The sequence below is a fragment of the Salmo salar genome, chromosome ssa03 (genome assembly GCF_905237065.1).
Source record: "Salmo salar chromosome ssa03, Ssal_v3.1, whole genome shotgun sequence".
NCBI classification, from domain to species: Eukaryota; Metazoa; Chordata; class Actinopteri; order Salmoniformes; family Salmonidae; genus Salmo; species Salmo salar.
In genome coordinates, this window is record NC_059444.1 from 49,313,516 (window position 1) to 49,333,773 (window position 20,258).

General features: G+C 40.4%; 1 protein-coding gene across 1 annotated transcript in view; it reads left to right on the forward strand.

The window, feature by feature from the left end:
* Positions 1 to 20,258, forward strand: part of xpo6 (exportin 6) — a 65,154-nt gene that overhangs the window by 28,124 nt on the left and 16,772 nt on the right. Inside the window, exons 8-17 of the mRNA XM_014192154.2 lie at positions 1,829 to 1,955; positions 2,195 to 2,304; positions 2,719 to 2,827; positions 3,013 to 3,105; positions 3,411 to 3,480; positions 14,119 to 14,278; positions 14,708 to 14,800; positions 18,910 to 19,054; positions 19,304 to 19,450; positions 19,796 to 19,985. Coding sequence (XP_014047629.1) covers positions 1,829 to 1,955; positions 2,195 to 2,304; positions 2,719 to 2,827; positions 3,013 to 3,105; positions 3,411 to 3,480; positions 14,119 to 14,278; positions 14,708 to 14,800; positions 18,910 to 19,054; positions 19,304 to 19,450; positions 19,796 to 19,985 — 1,244 coding nt within the window. The remainder of the gene's footprint in view (positions 1 to 1,828; positions 1,956 to 2,194; positions 2,305 to 2,718; positions 2,828 to 3,012; positions 3,106 to 3,410; positions 3,481 to 14,118; positions 14,279 to 14,707; positions 14,801 to 18,909; positions 19,055 to 19,303; positions 19,451 to 19,795; positions 19,986 to 20,258) is intronic.

Genomic DNA, 20,258 nt, shown 5'->3' on the forward strand with positions numbered 1-20,258 from the left:
ACATCAATGTGTATCATGGAGACAGCAATTTAAAAAATGTGATGCTTTTTTCCAGGTGTCTCTATAGTCTTTTAAATAGTTTGTTAGACAAAAGTTAATATTTTGAGGAAATTAAGCCAGTGTAATCTATATTGAAGTGAGCCTTTTTGTGCTGCTAACACATCTTCTGATGCATCAAATACTTTGTCAGATACTTCCTTGTTGCAATTAAGTGCATCGGATTGCCTGGATTGTAAGCACAGGTCGACTTTTTAGAAGGGGCTGGGGACAGGCTTTGAGAGGAGTGTTCAGTGCTTGACTTGGATATCTTTTTTATTTATTTTTATTTCACATTTATTTAACCAGGTAGGCAAGTTGAGAACAAGTTCTCATTTACAATTGCGACCTGGCCAGGATAAAGCAAAGCAGTTCGACACATACAACAATAGTTACACATGGAGTAAAACAAACAGTCAATAATACAGTAGAAAAATAAGTCTATATACGATGTGAGCAAATGAGGTGAGATAAGGGAGGTAAAGGTAAAAAAAGGCCATGGTGGCGAAGTAAATACAATATAGCAAGTAAAACACTGGAATGGTAGATTTGCAGTGGAAGAAAGTGCAAATAGAAATAATGGGGTGCATAGGAGCAAAATAAATAAATACAGTAGGGGAAGAGGTAGTTGTTTGGGCTAAATTATAGATGGGCTATGTACAGGTATAAAGGATATAAAGAGTACCGGCACCTATTTCAGTCCACTTCAAGTCTGCTATTTCTGTTCAGTGCCGAATTTGAATACCTCAGCCCCTAGAATCAAATCAAGTAGCTGGCCAATGCATTCACGATTTGGTTATTGGTTCAGAAAATTACCCTGAGACCTCAATACAAAGTAGAGCCTGACCAATATGGGGGCAGGTAGCCTAGTGGTTAAGAGGGTTGGGCCAGTAACCGAAAGGTTGCTGGTTCAAATCCCTGAGGCAACTAGGTGAAAATTCTCTGTGGCCTTGTGCCGGCCATTAAGTCACTCTGCATAAGAGCGTATGCTAAATTTAATAAAATGTAAAAATGCACAAATTCCGATATGTCTGCCGACAAGTTTTCCAGCCATGGACCAGTTTTCTGCACATAATGTGGTCCTAAGGAAATACAGCTCCACAAAGATGGAATCAGCATTCAAATCCTATCATTTGAAAAATAAACTTGATTAAACTAGAGGCTAGACGGGATCTTGGAAAACTGCATTGGTATTTTTTTAAACCTTATGTTTTGGACTTGACGTGTCAGTGTATGGCTCATTACACGCATAATATACTATCTGCAGTCCTTTCCGATTCCCAGGGGAGTAAGTCACAGAATCCTTACAAGATCTGCACACTCGTTCCGGTCATGTAGGCCTAGTAAACGCATGCTCTGAAGCAAGAGGGTTAAGAATGCAGGGGAGATAAAGGATACAATTTCTTTACCTTAATTTATATATATTTAAATATGTTAATGTGAATATCTCAAGTACCTGTTTTTAGATTTAGTTCATGTTAAATGTTAAACCATATACTCTACAAGTAAAAAAAAATAAAAATGAACATTTTGAGCATGGTTTCGTTAGAGCAGGTGATCCAGTTTTAAATTTAGTGTTTTAGAAAAATGTACACATGTCTGAGGGACAAAAAGGCACATCTGACGTTGTACACAAAACTACTGTCTGAAATTATACAAAACCTTTTTCTCCATCCATTGTAAAGGCAGGTATCATCTGTAAAAGCCCAAAACAGGCCAATATCAGTCAACCAATATATCGGTTTGACTCTAATGCAAAGATATGTGGCACTCTCTCCCTCTCTGTCTGCAGTTATGTAGAGAAGTTCACCGACTTTCTGCGCCTGTTCGTCAGCGTGCACCTTCGGCGGATCGAGTCCAACGCTCAGTTTCCTGTGGTGGAGTTTTTAGCCCTGCTTTTCAAGTACACTTTCAATCAGGTAGCACATCCTTTCAACCATTTTGTTTAGTTTCTACATTTGCCTTTACGCTGCTCACAGGGGCTGCTGACACAAAAATATCCTATGGAAGTATGTGCGTACTACAGTATTGTATGCCGCAGTTGGGGAAAGATTAGAGAAAAAGATAACTCTGCAGCAGGCCAAGATGGCTTCCATAATAATATTACCTAGAGTTTGACTGTTGAGAAAATGACTGCTCTTCTGCTCTATCGTTCTAGCCCACCCACGAAGGCTATTTTGCCTGTTTGGACATCTGGAGTATCTTCTTGGATTATTTAACCACTAAAATCAAAAGTAGGCTGGCTGACCGAGACGGTGTGCTGAACAGGTACAACTCAATTTCACTGTTGCTCTGGTTCTACTTGTATATAAAGGAAAGGAATTTGGATGTACTATCAATAATGTATTCTGATGCGTGAAACATTTATGGATCTGTGTCTGTAATGCAAGGTTATCCAACTTTGATCTTGGAGAGCTACTGGTTCTGCAGACTTCTCCCAGCACGTCACTTGATCAATACACCTGATTCAAGTAATCAACTAATCATAGTATTCATTCTGGGATATTATTAGCCGAGTCTGTCTTACTGAAGGTCTTATATGAAAGCCTGCACACCCAGTAACTCTTGAGGGCCAGAGTTGCTTTAATGTTTTTAATATGGTTCTGTCGTTAGTTACTAGCCTCTTGTATGGTGCTGCTTCTTCTATTGGCCGATAATCTGGCCTCTTGTGCGGTTCTACAGGTATAAGGATGCTTTGGTGCTGCTATTAAGAGAGGTTCTCAACCGAATCCAGTTCCGATATAACCAGGCCCAGTTAGAGGAGCTAGATGATGAGACCCTGGATGATGATGTAAGAGGCTTTACTTCTCGCACTGCTTTCGTCAGTTGTGCTGAGAATTATATTTGTCTGCACCTTTTGTTGCCTAGTGTGTTAAAGGAACATTTTGTTTTCCCCATTATCACATATATTACAACAGTGTATCAAAGGATACAGTTCTATTAAAAAAATAGTTAAACTCTTTGTGCTTACCATAGCAACAGACTGAATGGCAACGGTACTTGCGGCAGAGTCTGGAGGTTGTTGTCAAGGTGATGGAGCTGCTGCCGTCCCATGCCTTCGCCACGTTGGTGAGTGTTCTCCTTGTTTCTTCTATTTTTTTTATTCCTGGAAAATCCCCCAAAAAGGTCAACACACTGAAATGCGCCTAATTAATAAAATGTTGTTGATTTTAAAGGTGGTATTATGCACATTGAATGTGCAGGCCTTTTTTGTCTGGTTCATGTATCACTTTTCACCCTGCAATAGTTTAATGTGATATGCTTATGACAACATGATGTTGTCTTCAAGACAAAACGCCTGACAAACATTGATTTTGGAGTTAACTATTTCTTAAACCCCTGAATCCTGAACCATTTCTCTCTCTCTCTCTCAGTTCCCTGTCCTTCAAGAGGACTTGGATGTGTACCTGGGTTTGCAGCAGTTCATTGTCACTTCAGGAACAAGTGAGTGAACATTTTTGCATGAGACCATTTTTAGCTGTCAGAAATGTCCAGATCAACTAGCCCATGTCAGCGTACGTTTTTTTTATTTAGGCCTTTTAGCCCAGAGATGTTGTAAAAAAAATTGTCACTCAAATATCACATGAATACACATTAGAAATGGCGAAATGTATAGAATTGCAGAAAATAAGCTTTAAAGGTGCAAAATTCTCTCCACTAACAAGAGGGGTGTGAACAGTTTGTGTCATGAACAGTGCTTGTGCCCATAAAAATAGGCATGTGCGTGCAGGGGGGGCACGGGATGTAACCCAATGCTGGAAGGGGGGCCACCCCAAGTGAAAAAGTTGGGGAACCCCTTATTATATATTATATGATGCGTTCTCAGAATGGGTGAGCCTAGTATGTTGATATTTTTTGCCCACTACTTTTGTTTTTACTATACAGTACGGTCTAAATCGTATGTAGTACATTTAGTAGTAATACACAGTATGTTAGGTCCATCGAGGAACTTTAAACTGCAGACCGTCTTCTCTGCAGCCCCGTCGATGTGGGTGGAGGTGTCTGGTACAGTGCGAAGTGAAAGTCTACATGCCCCTTTCAGTCATCATTTTGCTGCCTTAAAATTAAATAAATAAATAAAATATCTACACAACCAACTCCACATTTGAAAAGTGAGTAAATTACAGAAATGTTACTAATTAATAAAAAACAAAGCGTTAAATGAGAAGTTTGCTTTTTTACAACCAAATCTCTTTTTTTAATGTAAATGGTATATCATAGAAGGGTGCAGACTTTTTTTTGAGATGTCCCTTGTTTTTGAGAAACTTACCCAAACCAGTGAATCAATTCCTCATCCAGTGCAGTATGGGGGGGCTCAAAGGCTTTTTTTCCCCTCTCTGCATTGTTGGGAAGGGCCTATAAGCATTTCACTGTTACACCTGTTTACGAGCATGTGATTTATTTTATTTGACTTCCTCATCCTCGTATGCTACTACACAACAAGGATGAGGAAGTGATTCGCTGGTTGGAGTATGTTTCTCAAAAACAAGTGAAGTCACAAAAGAAGTGTCTAGACCCAGGGGTTCCAAAAAAACATACAAAATGCTCCAAAAACACCCAACTACATCATTGTATAAATGGAAACGCTCTGAGTATACTGTGCAGGTCTTTAGATGTTGTACACATGAAATTGTTTCATTCTGAACTTGACTCAGACTGTTTTGCCTATCCAGCTGTTCCATCTCTCTGCTGCTAAAATGGACAGAGAGGTGTCACAACTAAATGGAATATAACGTTGCGGATAAAGTTTGGAATGCAACAATTTCATGTATACAACATGTAAAGACCTGCTTCACTATACTAAGGGCTTTTTTTGTTTCTAAAAGGACATATTTGGGTGTTTTTGGAGCCTTTGAGCCCCAAACTGCACAATGAAGATGAAGTGGTTCACTGGTTGCGGTAAGCTTCTCAAAAATAAGTGAAATTGCAAAAAAAAAAAAAAGTGTCTGGACCATTCTATAACATGCCATTTACATGAAAAATGTAGATTTGGTTATAAAAAAAAATGCTAAATTATCCTTTAATACTTGGTGGAAGCACCTTTGGCAGCCATTAAAGCTGTGAATCATTTTGAATAAGATTCTACCAACTTTGCGCAACATACTGTATATCCATTGTTTTAGGGTGTAACACGGGGAGTAACATAGGGGGTGTAACACGGGGGAGGGAGGAGCAGGTAGCTGACTAGTAGTGGTGGCTATTCAGCAGCCTGATGGTCTGAGGGTAGAAACTATTGGCCAGTCTTCCAGTTTTTGCCATGATGCTCCTGCACTCCCGCGTCTGAGTGATTGAAGTGTTGAGAACAGGACATGGTTGGGGTCCCTGATGATCTTCTTGGCCTTCCTGTGACACCTGGTGTTGGTGGCCTTAAGGGCAGGCAGTGTGCATCACCCACAAAAATATTTTTTTTAAATAATGCTGCAGACATTTTTGGTACCCTTCCCCAGATCTGTGCCTCGACACAATCCTGTCTCGGAGCTCCACGGACAATTGCTTCGACCTCATGGCTTGTTTTTGCTCTGACATGCACTGTGGGACCTTATATACACAGGTGGTTATTTTTTTTACTTACCTTTTATTTAACTAGGCAAGTCAGTTAAGAACAAATTCTTATTTTCAATGATGGCCTACCGGGAACAGTGGATTAACTAACTGCCTTGTTCAGGGGCAGAACGACAGATTTTTTACCTTGTCAGCTCGGGGTTTTGATCCAGCAACCTTTCGGTTACTGGCCCAATGCTCGAACCACTAGGCTACCTGCCGCCCCGTTTTCCTTTCCAAATCATGTCCAATCAATTGAATTTACCACAGGTGGACTCCGTTGTAGAAACATCTTAAGGATGATCAATGAAAACAGGATACATCTGAGCTCAATTTCGAGTCTCATAGCAGTGTCTGAATACTTATGTAAATAAGATATTTCTGTTTTTTATTTTTCATATATTTGCAAAGAAAATCTACAAACATGTCACTTTTTCATTATGGGATATTGTGTGTAGATTTATGAGGGAAACAAGTAATTGTATACATTTTGGAATTAATCTAACGTAACAAAATGTCGAAAAAGTCAAGAGGTCTGAATACTTTCTGAATGTACTGTATCTACCTCAATTACATCGTACCCCTGTACATTGATCCGGTACTCCCTGTATATGGCTCCATTCTTGTGTATTTTATTTATTGTATTACTATTTTTCTTTCAATTATCATTTGTTTAACTCTGCGTTGTTGGGAAGGGCTCGTTATCAATGTTCCCTCTAAACTGCGCACGTGCGCAGCCTCTTACTTCCTCTAGGCCATGCCGCGCAGAGACGCAGGAGATTGAACGTCACTGAGTTCGCTCCATTCGTTTGCACAATATAAATCAAAGTTTTTTTCTGTGATCAAGTCAACATATCAGCCCCTTTTCAATGCAACAAACAAAAAAAAAATATCTAACTTTGCAAGATTGAGTCTGGGATTTTGTTGTAGGCAGAGCCAGAGCGCAGCGGAGTAGAATTCTATTGGCGAGGGTAGCCCACAGACTTTAAATCACCCTCGAGTGAATGCGTTTTTCAGATCCGTGCATGTGCACATTTGTTTATATTCTTTGCTAGTTAGCGATTTATTAGCCCAGTGTTGATGATTAGTTATTTGAGAAGGAGACAAGTCAAGACGCTGGACCGGGTGATTCAGTTTATAGTAAGGCAGTTTATTATGAGACAAAGATATTTGGCTGAGCGTGCACGGGCTCGTTCGTTTAGCTCTTAGGGAACTAGCAGAAGAGAGCCCCGAAACATAGTGTACATCCAATTTATACAATGAAATAACAGTGTGTTGACGTTGAGTCTAGTAGGTCCGCTCTCCTGACTGGTCGATGAGTGGAGGGACGGTCCACTCTCCAGGTGGTGTCGACTTCCCATTGGCCCTTGGCAGTGTCCTTTGTCCTCGGAGTCCAACACACCTAAGTGTGTGTGTGTGTGTGTGTGTGTGTGTGTGTATTTCTGGTAATTCGTGTCTGGGTGCTTGCGATATTCATGGAATGTTGTTCTTTACACCAGTGGTCAGTTCGTGTGGCTAGGGCTTAAGTCAGCCATCTGTCTCTGGGTGTGGTCGTGATTGGTATCAGTTGGTCGCTCAATATGTCTCTGGAATTTTGTTGTGTGCTGTTGTGAAACATGTTGTGCAAATGCCCTCCTTATATATCATTAGGTAAAACGTTAGATTATCTTTATTACACCAGTCATAGATAAGTATAGGTCAACAACGGGGGTTACTGCTTCCAACAAGAGCACAAAACGTATAGGCTACATTTCAAGCCGTCTTTGAAAAGCCAGTCAGGTAAATACCTTATGCCTTAATTAAAGGGGCGGTGTTGCATTTTGACAGGCTTGAATATGCAGATAAGCCAATAGGCAGAAGAGAAGCCTACATTGTCTAATTCTCTGTATGGTAATAATAATAATACATTTTATTTTGTAAAGTGGTGTCTTGTATCATACAACACAATGCAATTTACAGTCACCTATTTGGTCCATGTTACAGACCAACAAAAAAATCATGAATTAATGTCAAGCTCTTCATAATTAAAAAAAAAATGTTTTTAAAAGTCTCATGCAATATAGGCTTGCGTTGAACACCATATAAATGCCACTGTAGGCTATATCATAGAAATCAAAAGCTAAACTCAGTAAAAAAGAAGCGTCCCTTTTTCCGGACCCGGTCTTTCAAAGATAATTCGTAAAATCCAAATAACTTCATAAATCTTCATTGTAAAGGGTTTAACACTGTTTCTCATGCTTGTTCAATGAACCATAATCAATTAATGAACATGCCCCTGTGGAACGGTCGTGAAGACACCAACAGCTTACAAATGGTTGGAAATTAAGGTCACAGTTATGAAAACTTACATGGAACCCAAACCGGCTGTGCGCGTGCACCATCGTGCATAGATTTATTTTGACCCCCCACACCAAACGCGATCACGACACACAAATTAAAAAATCAAAACAAACTCTGAACCAATTACATAAATTTGGGGACAGGCATTAAACATTTATGGCAATTTAGATAGCTAGCTTGCTGTTGCTAGCTAATTTGTCCTGGGATATAAACGTTGTTATTTTACCTGAAATGCACAAGGTCCTCTACTCCGACAATTAATCCACACATAAACCGATCAACCGAATCATTTCTAGTCATCTCTCCTCCTTCCAGGCTTTTTCTTCTCTGGACTTTATATTGCGATTGGCAACTTTCATAAATTAGGTGCATTACCGCCACTGACCTCGTTCGTCTTTGTCACCCACGTGGGTAAAACCAATGAGGAAATGGCACGTGGGTACCTGCTTCTATAAACCAATGAGATGGGAGAGGCAGGACTTGCAGCGCAATCTGCGTCAGGATCGGTACATCCGAACATGACACCTGCGGGACAGGTACAGGATGGCCTCAACAACTGCCCGAGTTACACCAGGAACGCACAATCCCTCCATCAGTGCTCAGACTGTCTTGCAATAGGCTGAGAGAGGTTGGACTGAGGGCTTGTAGGCCTGTTGTAAGGCAGGTCCTCACCAGACATCACCGGCAACAATGTCGCCTATGGACACAAACCCACCGTCGCTGGACCAGACAGGACTAGCAAAAAGTGCTCTTCACTGACGTGTCGTGGTTTTGTCTCACTGGGGGTGATGGTCGGATTCGCGTTTATCGTCGAAGGAATGAGGGTTACACCGAGTACGCCTGTACTCTGGAGCGGGATCAATTTGGAGGTGGAGGGTCCGTCATGGTCTGGGGCGGTGTGTCACAGCATCAGACTGAGCTTGTCATTGCAGGCAATCTCAGCGCTGTGCGTTACTGGAAAGACATTTTACCAAATAGGGCTATCTTCTCTATACCCCCCCAACTTGTCACAACACAACTGATTGGCTCAAATGCATTTAGAAGGAAAGAAATTCTACAAATTAAGTTTTAACAAGGCACACCTGTTAATTGAAATGCATTCCAGGTGACTACCTCATTAAGCTGGTTGAGGGAATGCCAAGAGGGTGCAAAGCTGTCAAGGCAACGGGTGGTTACTTTGAAGAATCTAAAATATTTTTTTATTTGTTTATAAAATGAAGAAAATAGTAAAAATAAAGAAAAACCCTTGAATGAGTAGGTGTGTCTATACTTTTGACTTGTACTGTATCTCATATACTGAGAGAGTGGAAAAAAAACAACGGTTTATAGATCTTACAAATAAACAAAAAGGAAATGTTAATTTGAGAATACAACAGACACATTAAAACCGAACCCCTTCCCCTCTTCATTGCAGAATTGTGATTAATCAACATTGACACTCGTTTATTTTGTTATTAATAGTTTAACAATTAACATTTTTAAACACTTCAAAGAATCAACACTTAATCACTGCAAAATGTACAAATAAGCTAACTCGTATGTAAAGATAAGTTATCTTAAGTCTTTACAACAATAGATAATTGAGTTGTAACAAGTGGGCTATTATTACTAAAGCATAATTTCAAGTAAACAAAATGAACTCGATACCAGTGGTGGCCAAACTTGCCCCACTGATCCCTAATCTACTGGGTGAGCAGACTACTATTCCAGTACAGCAATAGCACACTTGAAGTTTAAGTTGAATCAGGTTTTATATTGCTGGGCTGAAACAGAACCCAGCAGACCTCCAGCAGGGTTGGCCTGCTCCAATTGTATTAGGTTTATACGTTGTGTGATGTTTAAACTGTGTTTTTGTGTACATTTGCTAACGTATGTAGGCCAACAGATACAGTGCCTTCCGAAAATATTCACACCCCTTGACCTTTTTCCACATTTTGTTTCACAGCCTGAATTTAAAATGGATTAAATTGAGATTTTGTGTCACTGGCCTACACACAATACCCCATAATGTCAAAGTGGAATTGTTTTTAGAAAATGTTATAAATAGATTACAAATTAAAAGCTGAAATATCTTGTCTCAGTATTCAACCTCTGTTATTACAAGCCTAAATACACTGTGTACAAAACATTAGGAACACCTGCTCTTTTCAATAACAGACTGACCAAGTGAAAACAAGGATCACTTATTGATGTCACCTGTTAAATCCACTTCAATCAGTGTAGATGAAGGTGAGGAGATCGATTTTTAAGCCTTGAAACTGTTGAGACATGGCTTGTGTATGTGTGCCATTTAGAGGGTGAATGGGCAAGACTAGATTTAAGTGCCTTTGAATGGGGTATGGTACTAGGTACCAGGCGCACCGGTTTGTGTGTGTCAAGAACTCCGATGCTGCTTGGGTTTTCATGCTTAACAGTTTCCCATGTGTATCAAGAATGGTCCACCACCAAAGGACATCCAGCCAACTTGACACAACTGTGGGAGGCATTGGAGTCAACATAGGCCAGCATCCCTGTGGAACACTTTCGACTCCTCATCCATGCCCCGATGAATTGAGGCAAAATGTGGTGCAATTAATATTAGGAAAGTGTTCCTAATGTTTTGTACACTGTAAGTTCAGGAGTAAAAATTTGCTGAACATATATAATACTTTTTGGGGTTGTTAATTTGTGTCCTGTTACATACAAGTTTTGCAAATCTCAACTCCCCCTGAGACACCCGTAGGGTGTCGCTGTGACCTTGAGCTAGGCACTTAACCCTAATTGCTCCAGGGGCGCTGTACAATGGTGACTCTGGCCGTTTTCCCATTAAGTTGCATTGACTCACTCTGTGTGCAATAATAATGTTTAACGTGATTTTTGAATAACTACCTAATGTCTGTACACATACAATTATCTGTAAGGTTCCTCAGTGAATTTCAACCACAGATTAAACTACAAAGACCAGGAAGCTTTTCCAATGCCTCGGAAAGGACACCTATTGGTAGATGAGTAAAAAAAAACAACTAAAAAAAACAGACATTTTAAATATCCGTTAGAGCATGGTGAATTTGGATGGTGTATCAATACACCCAATCACTACAAATACACAATCGTCCTCCCTAACGCAGTTGCCGGTGAGGAAGGAAACAGCGCAGGGTTTTCAACATGAGGCCAATGGTGACTTAAACAATTTAATGACTGATAGGAGAAAATTGAGGATGGATCAACGACATTCTATTTACTCCACAATACAGTGAAAAGAAGGAAGGCACTAAAGTAAAACTGCAAAAAAAATGTTTTATGTCCTGAATAGAAAATGTTAAGTTTGGGGCAAATCCAACGCATCACTGAGTACCACTCTTCATATTTTCAAGCATGGTGGTGGCTGCCTCATGTTATGGGAATGCTTGTCATCGGCAAGGACTAGGGAGTTTTTTTGTGATAAAAATAAATCCACTTAAATCTATGGCAAGACTTGATCATGGCTGTTTAGGAATGCTCAACAACCAACTTGACAGAGCTTGGAGAATTGTTTTGTTCAAATATTGTACAATTCAAGTGTGCAAAGCTGTTAGACTTACCCAGAAAGACTCACAGCTGTAATCACTGCCAAAGGTAATTCTAACGTGTTGACTCAGGGGTGTTCAAATATACCCTTACTTATGTAAATTATATGTATTTATTTCTATAAACTTGCAAATATTTCTAAAACATGTTTTCACTTTGTCATTATGGGGTTGTGTCTGTAGATGGGTGAGAGGATAAAAAAATATTTCAAGCATTTTGAATTTGGGCTGTAACACAACAAGATGTGGAATAAGTCAATGGGTATGAATACTTTCTGAAGGCACTATATAACCCATGACATCTAAGATATACCCTTAGTCTTTTGTGACATTCATTGGGAGTGCTCTCTTCATTTGCAAACAGGCTTTAGTTTCCAAATCTGAAGACAGAAAACATCACAAAGACACATGCTTCATTATACTCAAATTAGATGGCACTGAATATTATGTTATTATCTCTTTGTCCTCAAAGTTTTACTCTCTAGGGACTGGAACTGGAGAATCTTTTCATAATGTCCTCCCACAAAATTACCTGCCCTTTGCAGTAGCCTACGCTCTCCTTTTACTGACAGCTGGAGCTGCAATTTCAACCTTTTTCGTGGCTGTTATTTACAAATGCATTTTGAGACTTTTTAATTACAATGAATTACATCAAGCTAATAGGAAGTTAGCTAGCTGATACATTTTAATTTACTTAGCTAGCAGCTTAGTTGAGTTAGCCTACAAAGGTGCCTACTGTAGCTAGCTAGCTAGGTAATAATACATTTTTTACATTTTCAAAATATATTTACTTACTTGAATATGTTCTCCCACTGTCTCAGTTTTTTTGGATCTTACAAAAATGAAATAATGGGAAATCTTCATTTATTATTATGTAGGAAAAAATCCTGGTAGAAAAGCATAACGTTAGCCAGCAGCCTAACAAATGGAGATGCGGCAAAAAGTGTTTTTCTAGGGAGGCGTGACAATGACGTGATTTTGGAGATAACCTAGTCTTGCGTTTCCTTTTCAGAAGACTGAATGCCAGACACACCAGAATAATTTGCTAGAAGGGCTTTTCAAGTGGTTTTAAGTGGTCCATTCTCATTCCTGACAAAACATTTCTTCATAATCAGAGACCAGGTTTGAATATTGCTCTCCATCAATGATTCCCAATCAAATGTATTGAGCTTGGGCAATTTTACAAAAACAATGGATATACACTCAGTGGCCATCGAGTAATGGGTCGGACCCCGTTTGCCTCTAGAAGAACCTGAATTCTTTCGGGGCATGGATTCTACAAGGTGTTGCGTTCAAACGTTGCTCAATTGGTATGAAGGGACCTAACGTGTGCCGGGAAAGCATTCCCCACACATTGTTATCGTGCTTTGCTTTATGGTATCAGGGGACTATTGAAAATGAGACCCAGATCTCAATTGGGCTCCCCTGATTAAATAGAAGTTAATAAAACATTAACACCACCGCCACCAGCCTGTACTGTTGACGCCATGGACTCATGCTGCTTACGCCAAATCCTGACTCTGCCATCACGAACCAGGATTCGTCAGACCAAGCAATGTTTTTCCACTCCTCAATTGTCCAGTGATGGTGATCGCGTACCCACTGGAGCCGCTTCTTCTTGTTTTTAACTGATAGGATTGTAACCCGGTGTGGACGTCTGCTACAAAAGCCCATCTGTGATGAGGACCGACAAGTTTGCGTTCTAAGATGCCAATCTGCACAGCACTGTTGTACTGCATGTTATTTGCCTGTTTGTGGCCCGCCTGTTAGCTTGCATTATTCTTGCCATTTTCCTTCGACCTCTCATCAATGAGCTGTTTTTGCCCAGAGGACTACCGCTGACTGTTTTTTGTTTGTCGCACCATTCTCAGTAAACCCTAGACACTCATGCGGGAAAAGCCTAGGAGGCCGGCCATTTCTGATATACTGGAACCGGTGCGCCTGGCACAAATGGTCATATCACGTTCCAAGTCGCTTAGGTCACTAGTTTTGCCCATTTGAATGTTAAATTGAACAGTAACTGAATACTCGATGCCTGTCTGCCTGCTTTATATAGCAAGCCACGTGACTCACTGTCTGTAGGAGCGAACCATTTTCATGAACGGGTGATGTACCTAATAAACTGGCGACTGAGTGTGTGTTGCCTTAAGAGTTGTACAGTTGGTAGAATCGTATTCAAAATTATTCACAGCTGGCTGGCTACAAGGTGCTTCTACCAAGTATTAGCTCTGGGGTGTGAAGATGCACACAATCAAGAAATGTAATTTTTTTTACAAATCTGTAGGGAAAAAATCACAATCGTGGTATCCAGAAATAACTTTCAGTTCCTAGCTCATTGTTACAGGTGTAGATTTTAAGGAATTGGATAGGTCTAAGTGATATGGTAGTAGCTCTCATAGGCTGGGACATTTTTCTAACACCTAATCAGTTCTCTCAGGTGGCAGGGGCTAGGGGTTGTTTGCCTTTCATTTTACCAAAAGTGCTGTAAAAAAGCACAAAGACATTTTCAGTACTGAAAGAGTCTTCTGAAAAGCACACAATGCATGTAATGCACTGTAAAAAAAAACTAAAAAACTAAAGAAGTTGGTCATTTAAAAGGTTATTTAATGAAATTGAGCATGTGCTTATCCTCATCTCTACTCTTTATTTGTGGCAGGTCGGAGACTGAACATTACAGCAGAGAATGATTGTCGGAGGCTGCACTGCGCTCTCAGGGACCTCAGCTCCCTACTTCAGGCTGTCGGGAGGCTGGCTGGGTATTTCATTGGGGACGTTTTCGCCGCACGCTTCAACGATGCACTAGCGGTGGTGGAGCGGTTAGTGTGCCACACTGCTTCCTTCAGTCACTTTCATTGAAATTTCAGTTTACTTCCTGTATTGGCTAAATTTTAAATTAATTTGACCCACTTGCTCTGCTGTCAAACATCAGTGTCTACCTTCGTTTTGGTTCCTATTGTCTACCCCTTTGGTGGCCTCCAATATGTGAAAGAGAAAGGGAGAAAATAGCTTTTGGCCAAAATGAAATTATGCATTTTCCTGACTGACCACCTACATTTAATTATTCCAAGTGAATTTTTGAAAAGTGGCAAGGTGATTTTATGTCTTGATTTGGAATTGACAATGCAGTATTTCCTGAATTGAAATCAAATTGACCTCAATCCTGTCTTTTATTACAGGGGAGAATTTTGATAAGGAAATAATTCAGATTGCATCATTGTTTAGTGTGTCTGCACTTGTGTTTCTAGGTTGGTGGAGGTCACATGCTATGGCTCTCAGATCAGCCTGTATGACTTGGAGACTGCCGTGCCATCTGTGCTCAAGCCTGACCTCATCGACGTGTGAGTGTCAACCGTTTACTTCCACTGTCTACAGTGCCTTCAGAAAGTATTCACACCCCTTTACTTTAACCACATTTTCTTGTTACAGCCTGAATTTAAAATTGATACAATTTAGATTTTGTGTCACTGGCCTACACACAATATCCCATAATGTCAAAGTGGAATTATGTTTTTAGAAATGTATTCAACCCCTTTCTTATGGCAAGCCTAAATAAGATCAGGAGTAAACATTTCCTTAACAATTCACATAATAAGTTGCATGGACTCACTCTATTAGTGTTTAATATGATTGTTGAATGACTACCTCATCTCTGTACCCCACACACACACAATTATCTGTAAGGTCCCTTAGTCGAGCAGTGAATTTCAAACACAGATTCAACCATAAAGACTAGGGATGTTCTAATGCATTGCAAAGAAGGGCACATATTGGTAGATGGGTAAAAATAAAAAGCAGACATTGAATATCCCTTTGATCGTGATTAAGTAATTCATTACACTTTGGATACATCCAGACACTACAAAGATCAAATTTTATTTGTCACATACACATGGTTAGCAGATGTTAATACGAGTGTAGCGAAATGCTTGTGCTTCTATTTCTGACAGTGCAGTAATATCTAACAAGTAATCTAACAATTCCCCAACAACTACTTAATACACACAGAACTCGAAGTGATGCGACCATCTCTGTCGGCGCCATCATACAGGTGTCCTTCCTTACTCAGTTGCCGGAGAGGAAGGAAACCACTCAGGGATTTCACCTTGAGGCCAATGGGGACTTTGAAACAGAGTTTAATGACTGTGATAGGATAAAACTGAGGATGATTCAACAACATTGTAGTTACTCCACAATCGAGTGGCGATTTCAGTGCAGCCATTGATATTATTGAGCATAACCTGTTGTTGAAAAAAACCATATGCTGTGGCTTTTCTCTGCCATAGCGTGGATTCAGAGCTATCTATCAGATAGAACTCAAAGGGTTTTCTTTAATGGAAGCTTCTCTAATGTCAAACATGTAAAGTGTGGTGTACTGCAGGGCAGCTCTCTAGGCCCTCTAATCTTTTCTATTTTTACCAATGACCTGCCACTGGCATTAAACGAAGCATGTGTGTCCATGTATGCTGATGATTCAACCATATACTCATCATCAACCACAGCTGATGAAATCACTGAAACCCTTAACCTCTTGTGGATCAGTGGGACGCTAGCATCCCATTTCGACACCTTCCGGTAAAATTGCAGAGCGCCACTATAAATACTAAACTTTCATGAAATCACAAGTGCAATACATCAAAATAAAGCTTAACTTGTTGTTAATCCAGCCGCCGTGTCAGATTTCAAAAAGGCTTTACGGCGAAAGCAAACCATGCAATTATCTGAGGACAGTGCCGAGCACACACATGCATAACAAATCATTTTCAGCCTGGGAGTTGCGACACGAAAGTCAGAAATAGCGATATAATATGTGCCTTACCTCTGAAGATCTTCTTCTGTTGGCACTCCAAAAGGTCCCAATTACATTACAAATGGTCCTTTTGTTCGATAAAGTTATTTTATATCCATAAAAACTCAGTTTAGCTGCCGCGGTTCAGTCAATAATCCACTGTTTCCCTCCTTCAAAATGCATACAAAATGAATCCCAAACGTTACCAATAAACTTATCCAAACAAGTCAATCAACGTTTATAATCAAATCCTTAGGTACCCTAATACGCAAATAATCGATCAAATTTAAGACGGAGAATTGTTATTGTCTTTACCGGAGAAAAATACCAAAGAATGCGCTCTCATTCACACACTTGGAAACACTACAGCCAAAATGGGAGCCACCTAGAAAAACTACAATTTCTGGCTCATTTTTCCAAAAACCAGCCTGAAGCTCTTTCTAAAGACTGTTGACATCTAGTGGAAGCCCTAGGAACTGCAATCGGGGACGATTTCGCCCTATTATAAAAGTGCCAGCCATTGAAATCAGTGGTAGGATAGAGTGTTTTCTATCCAAATCTACCAATTATATGCATATCCTAGCTTCTGGGCCTGAGTAGCAGGCAGTTTACTTTGGGCACACCGGATGTCAAAATACCGCCCCCTATCCCAAAGAAGTTAACAAAGAGTTGCAGTCTGTTTTCGAATGGGTGGCCAGTAATAAACTGGTCCTGAACATCTCTAAAACTAAGAGATATTGTATTTTGTACAAATCATTTCCTAAGTTCTAGACCTCAGCTGAATCTGGTAATGAATGGTGTGGCTTTTGAACAAGTTGAGGAGACTAAAGTAACTTGCCGTTACCTTAGATTAACTGTCATGGTCAAAGCATATAGATTCAATGGTTGTAAAGATGGGGAGAGGTCTTTCCGTAATAAAGAGATGCTCTGCTTTTTTGACACCACTCTCCAAAAAGCAAGTTCTGCAGGCTCTAGTTTTGTCTAATCTTGATTATTGTCCAGTCATGTGGTCAAGTGCAACAAGGAGATCTAGTTAAGCTGCAGTTGGCCCAGAATAGAGCAGCACGTTTTGCTCTTCAATGTAATCAGAGGGCTGATATAAATACTATGCATGCCAGTCTCTCTTGGCTAAGAGTTGAGGAGAGACTGACTGGATCACTTATTCTTTTTATGAGAAAAATTGTGTTGGAAATCCCTTATTGTTTGCATAGTCAACTTACACACAGCTCTGACACACACACTTACCCACGCAGACATGCCACCAGGGCTCTTTTCACAGTCCCCAAATCCAGAACAAATTCAAGAAGGCGTACAGTATTATATAGAGCCCTTATTGTATAGAACTTCCTTCCATCTCATATTGCGCAAATAAACAGCAAACCTGGTTTCAAAAAACAGATAAAGCAACACCTCACGGCACAATGCCTCTCCCCTATTTGACCTAGATAGTTTGTGTGTATGCATTGATATGTAGCCTACGTGTGCCTTTTTAATATATATTTTTTTAATGTAGCTCTGTACTAGAGCTGACTCATGTCTATTGATGTTATGTATTATGTCATGTTTTGTGTGGACCCCAGGAACAGTAGCTGCTGCTTTTGCAACAGCTAATGGGATCCTAATAAAATGCCAAAAAGGAGGAAGCCTGTACAGAATAAAAATATTCCATCTGGTTTGCAATAAGGCACTAAAGTAAAACAGCAAAAAATGTGGCAAAGAAATGAACTTTGTCCTGCATACACAGCGTTATGTTTGGGGCAAATAAATGTAATGGAGGAAAACCTGGTTGTTTGCTTTTCAACAGACACTGGGAGACAAATTCACCTTTCAGCAGGACAATAACCTAAAACACAAGGCCAAATATACACTGGAGTTGCTTACCAAGGCAACATGAATGTTCCTGACTGGCCATAGCTGCAGTTTTGACATAAATTGGCTTGAAAATCTATGGTATGACTTGAAAATGGCTGTCTTGCAAGGATCAACAACCAACTTGACAGAGCTTGAAGAATTTTTAAAAGCATAATATGCAAATATTGTACAATCCAGGTGTGCAAAGCTCTTAGCAACTTACCCAGAAAGAACCAGAATGACTCACAGCTGTAATCGCTTCCAAAGGTGATTCTAACATGTATTGACTCAGGGGTGTGAACTTGTGTAAATTAGATATTTCTGTATTTAATTTTCTGGAAGACAGTGTCTCCCACGGGGGGCCAGCACAAAATAAAAAAATAAAAATAGAATGTATGAAATGAAATGTATGCATTCACTACTGTAAGTCGCTCTGGATAAGAGCGTCTGCTAAATGACTAAAATGTAAATGTAAAAATCTTAAATAAATTTGCCAACATTTTGAGACAACATGTTTTCAATTTGTCATTATGGGGTATTGTGTGTAGATGAATGAGAAATCTATTTAATCTATTTTGAATTCAGGCTGTAGCGAAATGTGGAATATGTCAAGGAGTATTAATACTTTCTGAAGGCATAAAGTGTATTCATCGCAAATTGCTGTCTCTTACCCTTGTCTGTAGACGTAACTTAAGAATTCACCCCTTTATTAAACCAAAAATTTGTGATAAGAAAATAGTCAGAGAGCGTTTGATTTTCTTGGCAGATATAACTGTATTGTCACAGTTGTTAATGTGTGTTTGTGTCCAGCCATGCCCAGTCCTTGGCGGCGTTGCAGGCCTACTCCCACTGGCTGGCTCAATTCTACAGTGAGGTCCAGAGGCAGAATCAGAGCCGCTTCATCAGCCTTGTCACCTCCACCATGGACGCCACCGCACCACTCATCACTGCCAAGGTAACCATACACACACACACACAGTATGTGGTAGTAACAGTATGTCTTTGTTAAATCTTACCTAGTTGCTGATGTTGTGCAATTGGTATCATGACACCGTGGTTCCATTTTTATGCTGACCAACTGAGCTTGCATGTTTGTGTTCTCATTGGCCAAAAACTGGTTATCAGATCATTTTAGCAAGTCAACTAAGAGTCTTTGTCAATTCCTTGTTACCTATTTCATTGTCAGACTGTATTTCTATTCTAGGTACCTGAAAAGTTGCTGCTGTCGGCATGCCATCTCATGGTGTCCATGGCCACCACCGTGCGTCCTGTTTTCCTAGTCACGTTGCCTGCTGTGCAGAACATCTTCAACCTCATCACAGAGAGCCAGACTCGCAGGCTCCCCCAAGAGGTCAGAGTGCGCCATTATGGCTTCAATGTTATTTTGAGGCTTAAGGCTGAAAATCAATCCACCCGTGGGTTGTTGTCAATGCCCGGCCGTCATCTTATTTCCTGATTAGCAGTGGACCACTTGAAATAATAAACATTTTCTCTGTCTGGATTTTGGGGTGTAGCGCTTTAGGGCTCTATCTAATCTGCCAAAGGGTGAGGGTGATATCCAATGTGTGTGCGTGCGTGTATGCATAATGTGTCATGGAATGTCTATACCCCCCCCACCTATAGTCGCACATGCTGGAGTAAGTATGGTTATGTGTGGAGGGATCTGTCTAATGTGTGTGTGTCTCCACTCCTCCAGGCCCACATGCTCGTGTGCAGGGCTCTGTCCAACATGCTGCTGCTGCCTTGGTCTAACCTGCCAGAGAGCGAGCAGCAGTGGCAAACCCGCTCCAGTAGCCACGCCAGCCTGCTGGCTGCCCTTACCCGCCACTACCGCCTACTGAGGGGCACTGCCAACCAGCCCCCACACCGCCTTGGCCTGGAAGACAGTCAGTTGGGCATCACGCCATTTATCAACCTTACGTCTCTCATAGTTTTGATAACGCTTCCTTCTACAGTCCTATTTCGGCTGGTATTTACTAAGAAAGAATGTGGTGAAAGATGTGATGACAATGGGTACTTTTAAGTACTTATTTCTAGGCTTGGGCGGTATACTGGGGTATTTTCAAGTACCAACGGTATGATTTTCAATACCGCCAAAAGCTTCTTTTTTATTTTTTACAAAAGTATATGGAGTATGTTTATAAAGACCACATGGCGCA